The sequence below is a fragment of the Mus musculus genome, chromosome 3 (genome assembly GCF_000001635.26).
Source record: "Mus musculus strain C57BL/6J chromosome 3, GRCm38.p6 C57BL/6J".
In the NCBI taxonomy this organism is placed as follows: Eukaryota; Metazoa; Chordata; class Mammalia; order Rodentia; family Muridae; genus Mus; species Mus musculus.
Window position 1 is genome coordinate 88,907,682 of NC_000069.6, and position 6,683 is coordinate 88,914,364.

Below are 6,683 nucleotides of genomic sequence, written 5' to 3' on the forward strand. Positions count from 1 at the left end.
GGGCGTGCCACGCTGTCGTGGACAGACTATGTGACTCCCTTTCCCACTCCCATCTCTCACACGCATGGTCTACACAGTGAGTTCCAGACTAGCCAGAGCTACATAGTGGGACCCTGTCTCAAAAATAACAATAAAACAGATTCCTAGAGTCTTTCCCTACGCTTGTGTAATCAATATTCTACCAACCCTGGCCTCCTTTGAGTGGCTCCATTCTCTCCAGCAGCCTTTCTACTGGAACTACATTGTTGTAGCTCCCCAGGGCTGTGGTTCCCAGTGCATACTCTGATCCCATATTCCTTCTAAGCAGGGTCAACAATAGGGAGTACTTTGCTGTGTCCTGCAGAAGTGACTCCCATGGAGCTGCTGTTGGAGGGCCCAGCGCTCTGCTCAGCAGAGACTCCTCGGCTTCCTCCTCAGACTGGAGCTGTAGTCTGCTCTGTCAGGAGAAACCAGGCTGGGCCTGAAGTTGTCTCCTGCCTCAGCACATCCTCCTTACCTCCTGAAGAGGGGGAGGACCAAAGGGCTGCTGCGAACTCAGAGACTATTGCACCCCACCGAGAAGCATCAGAAACTGAGAGACTGCCGGAAACTGTGGAGCACTCTGCTCCCCTCCCAAGTCCTGTTTCTACAAGGACCAGAGACACGGGGAGAAGACACATTTGTGGGAAAGCAGGCAGTCAGAGTTGGCTCATCGAGAGCAGAGCTGAGGCAGAGGCAGCCCATGTGGCGGCCCCTATCTGTGAAAAGTCATCAGGAGCTAGGGCCTCAGAGGCTGCTCCCAAAACTGCCAGAGAGGTCCTGGCTGAAGACAGTGGGACACAAGGCATGGGCCCAGAAGGGGCGCTACCAAAAGCCTCAGAAGCCACCGTCTGTGCCAACAACAGCAAGGTCAGCTCCACTGGGGAGAAGGTGGTGCTTTGGACAAGGTAGGTATAGATGGGTTGTAGTTGCAGAATTTAATACAGATTGAAAAGCTTGGAGCTAACCATCCTGCCTGCATTACAGGGAAGCAGACCGAGTGATTCTCACCATGTGCCAGGAGCAGGGAGCACAGCCTCACACCTTCAGTGTCATTTCTCAGCAGCTGGGAAATAAGACCCCTGTTGAGGTAAGGTGGGAGGGGCAGGTGATGATGGGGACAGAGGTGAGCGGATGGGACCAGCCGGGGTCACGGTCAATCATGGCAGCAACTTTAAAGAGTGCTCTGAAAAAGGCTCGACCTGCCAGGTGCTAGGGTTTCTTTGGAGACAGCATTTTCACTGTGTCTGGAAAGCCTAGAACAATGTAGGTCAGGTGGTCTCAACTTGAACTCAGAGATCCATCTGGCTCAGCCTCCTTATTGCTGGAATTAAAGGTACACACATACTGTATATGTGTGTGTGTGTGTGTGTGTGTGTGTGTGTGTGTGTGTGTGTGTGTGTGCATGCGTGTGCGCGGTTCTCTTTCCTATACATAAGACTCAGCCCTGGTCTCCCTCCCCCTGCACCCCCCCCCCCCCCCCCCCGGCTGCCCACCTGCCTGTCCACTGTAAGAGCATGGCCCTCTTCCTGTCCTAGGTTTCCCACCGCTTCCGAGAGCTCATGCAGCTCTTTCACACGGCCTGCGAGGCCAGCTCTGAGGACGAGGACGATGCTACCAGCACCAGCAACGCAGACCAGCTCTCTGACCACGGGGACCTGCTGTCAGAAGAGGAGCTAGACGAGTGACATCTGCCAGGACCCACCCTACAGCCATCAGCACTGGAGATAGGGCGCGCCTCACTCGTGGAGACCTTGAGGACAGAGCAAGAATGGAGATGGCTCTACAGCTCATCTCTCAGGGGCGTTGGTGAAGACCCTACAAGCCCAATCTATCTGTACATAGCACTGAGGGAGCTCGGGGCTTGCCTCGGAGTCTGGTGGTCTCAGTGTTTTTAAATGTACAAATGCGTATGTCATGTAACAGGTCCCTACACACTGGGTTCCTGCACGGCAGCTTTTATTATAAATTCTCTCCCACTACCCTCCCCTGGACTTCAGTTCGAGAGACTGTCACCCTCCTGGTAACACTGGGCCAACCTGTGTAACTCGTGCAGCATCTCTTCCATGTCATCCTGCTCCACGCCAGCGTCCATGAAGCTAGCCCAGCGCCGCAGGTCAAGTCTGCTGAGCTCTTCAGCCAAGTCTCCCAGCGTACGGTGCAAGGATGAAGTTGAACGCAAGGCCCCAAACACAGGGATGCTCTGTACTGCTGCGGAGGGAAAGAAGAGGGACGCTGAGTGGGAGGTACAGCGGTGACTCGTGTGCTGTCCCTTCTGTGTGCTCCCCAGGGGCTCGTAGTCAAGGAGAGGAACACTGAACTGTGAACTTTGTTTTCTTTGCACTTTTAATCCTCCTGGAAAAAACTGTAAAAAGAAAAGAGTAAAACTGTTCCTATGTAGCTCAAGTGTTCGTTTTCTTCATGTCCTACCTGCGCCCTTGGGGGTACTGTCCATGGCCAGCCCTTTCTGACTGAAGCTTGAGAAGAAGTGTGGGTATGGAGGAGCCACTTTGCAGGGAGTCAGCAGCAGATGTGACGAACTGCAGACAGAGAGGTGATGAGCAGGGGCCAGGGCTGCAAGGGCTGGGGGAAGGGCAGGTGCATATGGACCGACCTCAAGACTCTAGGATGCTGCTGCTGTAAGTACTGGGCCAAGACTTCTTCTCCAGAGGCGCATGCGTGGAGAGCAGAGGGCAGAGGTGTCCCTGGGTTGAGCTTACTGCAAGGAAAAAACCGCATTTACCTTTGGCTGCACGAATGTAAGCTAAGATTCATACATTCTTGGACCATCAAGTGAACTGGTCCAGAGCTTTTTTTTTCTGGGTAAGGTGTCCATGGTAGCAGGAAAAGGGTGTCAGAAAGCGTGCTAGGGAAACAAAGACATGCCCAGTACTTACAGGGGCCTGGAAGACCCAGCAGTCTTTACCTGGTGTGGCTAGCTCTGTCTATGCCTCTGAGCACCACAGACTGGGCAAAGCACCGATGTCCAGCAGAATCCCCGCATGCCGACAGGGAGGTCCATGGGGTGGCTTCTCCAAGCTGCGTCAGGATGTCAGGAAGGGACTGGCCTCGAACCAGTGGGAAGGGGATGATTGCTTCTGCTGTCACCACCTAAACACCGGGAGGGAGCAGGTTACAAAGGGTTTTCTGAGCTTTGGGTTAGCCCCTCACACAGCTCCTTACCTTTTTCCCAGAGAAACTTAGCACATCAGCCAAGTGAGCCATGGTAACCATTGAGGAGCGCAGGCGATAGGGAACAGTCACCGTGTCCAGCGCTGTCGCCAGGATGGCGCTACAGTGGAAGGGCAGAGTGGCCTGTCAAGTGGGACAGGAGGGGAACACTGTGTCTTCTGGGTGTGGAAAATAGGTGGAGGCAGAACATGAAGGACAGACATCCAGGGAAGGAAACCAGACTGTCCTTAAATAGGAAAAACGTGAGCGGCTAAGGGGCCAAGTCCATGCTGGAAACCCACTTTGCTGTTATGAAGGCCTCCCCAGTACTGCATGTGCTAGGCAACACACAGCCACAGGGAGTTGGGGGCAAGAGAAACACAGAACAGACGCCACAGGCTGAGCTTGAGCCTTACATCATAATGTAGGGAAGGGAAGTTGACAGGCGGCTTGGGTCGCAGGCCCAGGTTCCCTCCAAGGGATAAGGGACAGACGAAGGAGCTGTATCCAGTCAGGTGCACCAGACCAAATGCCGTGTTTAAGAGACGATAGATGTTTTTCTGAGGCTCCTGGTAATAGAAACGGGAGTGGCTTGCATCAGGCAACTTGCACAGTGGGATCCTCTTTTCCCAACCTCTACTGCTCGCTCTTCCAGCTTCCACTCACCCCAAGACTGTAGGGGCCCGGGAGCAGGCCCCAGGTTAGGACTCCCCGCCCTGCATACTCGTCTTGTAGTAGCTCTGCAGTTTTAGCACCTACTCCAGAGAAGCCATCGTGCAGGTCACACAGGAGCTGGAAGCCCTGGAGACAAATGAAGACCAAAATATGGGGGCGGGGGCTTTAGGACGAGGAGACTTTGTACCCCAACATCATCCACCTTGCCACACAGCTACCTGCAAGTAGTCACATTCCTCCACATAGAAGTGTAGTCTGTCCTCCAGCTCTTCCAAGTACCTGGGCTCCTTCAGGACACTCTCCCCTTGGCCAAAAGCCTCCAGCCGGCCTGTCTCCCTGCCAAAATCACCACGATAAGAGACTCAGCCCTGCACTCAACTCCTCAGTCTGCTGTTCTGGAGGGCAGGTGAGATGGGCCCTAGCCTTATCCAGTGTTGGGGTGACCTAAGCTTTGCCTCACAGCCGCCGCAGCCCCCATACCCATCATGGTGGTACTTGTGGATCACACAGATGCTCCGTGGATGGAGATGGACTCTGAGGAAGTCTGACCAGACTTTGATGCTGTTCTCTGTGGGGATAAAGGATTTTGGAATCTGTAGCAGGGATGACTAGTGGGAGGATGCAGCCGATGCGATGGACCGTCCCCCAAGCTGCTCCTCTGTCCAGTGTCCAGCATCAAGTGCTATCTCACCTTTGCCATTTTGGATATTCTGAATCAGTTTGGCCCTCCAGGCACCGTCACTACTCCGCACTCCCTGGGAGGGGTGAGAAGATTTTAGTTCCAGGTTGTTTTCGTCCGCCATGGGCGTATCCTTACTTATGTGTATCTGCGTGTATCTTTAAGGTTATGTGCACCACGTGCCTGAGGTACCCAAAGCCAGAAGAGGGTGTTAGAACCCCAGGGACTGAAGTTACAGCTGTGAGCTGCCTGATGTGGACCCTGGGAACTCAATGCAGAGTTCTGGAAGAACAGGTCCGACTCTTAACCTCTGAGCCAGTTTCTGGGTTCCCGCCAGTTCAGAGACAACGGTGCTTTTTCCAAAAACACTACTCTATGGCATTTACAGTGACTAGACACCTTTTACTGTGCATCGGAGAGCCACTGTGCTTGTAGCAGGTTTAAAGGTTTGGGACAGAGCCCCACCCCTCGTCATCACCTCTGCACTCAGAAGGCCCTGGAGGTTTGGGTTCTTTGGTTGGGCGTCATCTCTGTGTGTGCTGAGCTTCCCCTGCCTGAAAGAGTAAGAGTAAGCAGAGTTCTCCAGCCGTCTATGTACACACAGTGGGCCATGCTCACAGGAGCGGTACTTACCACGCTACTGCAGCCTCTAGCTGTCGGTCTCTGTAGAGGTTACCTTCTTCTTTTAGAGTGTTCAGACTACCTGCCCAGAAATGAAAGGCAAGGTTAAACCTAGGGGGTCATGTGATCAAGACTAAACTGATCACCTGTCAGGGAATATGGTGTGGCAGTTCCTCTCTACCTAGATGAGGTGTCCCTTTGTAGCCCTGAGTAGTTTCCAACAATACAGACAAATTGGTTTTGAACTCAGAGCTTCTACCTGCCTTGGCTGGGATTAAGGGCGTGCCCAACTACATGGCACTTGGATATACATTAGATGGGACAGGGAATATGGAATCCATCCTTCTCTCAAAAGCTGTGGTCCAGCCGGGCAGTGGTGGTTTACGCCTTTAATCCCAGCACTAGGGAGGCAGAGGCAGGCGGATTTCTGAGTTCGAGGCCAGCCTGGTCTACAAAGTGAGTTCCAGGACAGCCAGGGCTATACAGAGAAACCCTGTCTCGAAAACAAACAAACAAAAAAACAAAACAAGCTGTGGTCCGTCTGTAGGTGTGAGTGCAAGCAGCTTAACATTATACTGACAATTCCAGAGCCAGATCCTGAAGTAAACTTGCCTTTTCGACATCGTCGGGGGTTGTGCCCGATCCGGTATCTGAAGTGAACTGATGCTAGGGCCCTCGCACGCCACACGGGAAAACTTGGCTGAGCCCACCATCGCCTCACCTTTCAGATCCATTAGGATGAGTCGAGGCGTATAGGTTTCCTGGCCATGCAGTGTCCGGCCTGTTCTGTACAAGACGTCGGGGCACAGCTCGCCTGGCGACTCTTCGTCCTCGGCCATGCGTCCCAGCGCAGCATCCTGTAGGGGTCACAGGGCTGAGCGGAGGGGGAAGAGGGGCAGGGCCGGTACTGTCTGCGGGGAACGCCGGGCTGCCGCTAGGTGCCTGACCTGCTGGTTCCACCAGTGCGCCCCCACGAAACCCGCGAAATGTCCCAACTGCAGCGTGAGCACCTCGCGGGCCCCGCCCGCCATACCGCCGCTGCTCTTGGGCACTCCACTGCCGCCGCGGGCCCATCAGCCGGAGGGGGCGGCTCCCGCGCGAGCACGTGCTTTCCCGTTGGCCTCCCGATTCGTTGGTCTCCGAGGCCGCAGCTCACGCCCCGCCTCTTCCTCTTCTTGGAATGTAGGAAGCTGCCGCGATCGGCTGTTGTCTCTCCGTTCCTTCTGCGCCTCAGACTGTGGCGGGTCTGGCCAAGGTCATGGAAGGTTCTCTCACCTGCTTCTGTCTCTCTTCGCGCAGATGCCCCTCTCCTGTAGCTAATAATTCACGCGAGGGGATAAAAAAAATCTGAGGGGGAATTCGACTCCTCTGGATCCTCCCACTCACTTCCTTTTCCCATCTCTAATGTCCCAGCCCTGCTAAACCAGTGGGCTGGCCCCATGGTTCGGTTTCTGTTAGGTTCTGGGGAAGATTGTAGTCCCTTTCTCGCGTGTTCATGTAGTTTGATTGTACTTAAGTG

General features: G+C 54.3%; 2 protein-coding genes across 8 annotated transcripts in view; one reads left to right on the forward strand and one right to left on the reverse strand.

Moving 5' to 3' along the window:
• The window catches only part of Gon4l (gon-4-like (C.elegans)), a 74,893-nt gene extending 72,475 nt beyond the window's left edge, over positions 1–2,418 (forward strand). For 5 of the 7 annotated variants that reach the window (XM_017319793.2, XM_017319796.2, XM_017319800.2 and 2 more), the window contains 3 exons: positions 308–926; positions 1,006–1,108; positions 1,557–2,418. In XM_017319793.2, coding sequence (XP_017175282.1) covers positions 308–926; positions 1,006–1,108; positions 1,557–1,706 — 872 coding nt within the window. In that variant the 3' untranslated portion in view covers positions 1,707–2,418. Of the gene's footprint in view, positions 1–304; positions 927–1,005; positions 1,109–1,556 lie in introns of all 7 variants that reach the window. The other 2 variants (XM_006502237.4, XM_017319797.2) reach the window with 1 other exon arrangement.
• On the reverse strand, positions 1,935–6,269 carry Msto1 (misato 1, mitochondrial distribution and morphology regulator). Its single transcript, NM_144898.2, has 14 exons — positions 6,112–6,269; positions 5,886–6,021; positions 5,177–5,246; positions 5,022–5,097; positions 4,556–4,619; positions 4,345–4,432; positions 4,083–4,200; positions 3,856–3,990; positions 3,606–3,758; positions 3,202–3,333; positions 2,945–3,129; positions 2,633–2,737; positions 2,449–2,558; positions 1,935–2,229 (listed from the first exon to the last, which is right to left on the reverse strand). Exons 1-14 carry the CDS (start codon positions 6,193–6,195, stop codon positions 2,015–2,017), a joined length of 1,671 nt encoding a protein of 556 aa, NP_659147.2. The 5' UTR covers positions 6,196–6,269; the 3' UTR covers positions 1,935–2,014.
• Between the last annotated feature and the right edge of the window lie 414 nt (positions 6,270–6,683).

Excerpts from the sequence above, each read along its gene's own strand:
- Msto1 (NM_144898.2), bottom strand. The coding sequence starts at position 6,195 with ATGGCGGGCGGGGCCCGCGAGGTGCTCACGCTGCAGTTGGGACATTTC. Across the intron at positions 6,022-6,111 it reads CGCACTGGTGGAACCAGCAG|GATGCTGCGCTGGGACGCAT; the intron begins GTCAGGCACCTA and ends TGACCCCTACAG. Across the intron at positions 2,738-2,944 it reads GACAGAGCTAGCCACACCAG|TAAGCTCAACCCAGGGACAC; the intron begins GTAAAGACTGCT and ends TTTTCCTTGCAG.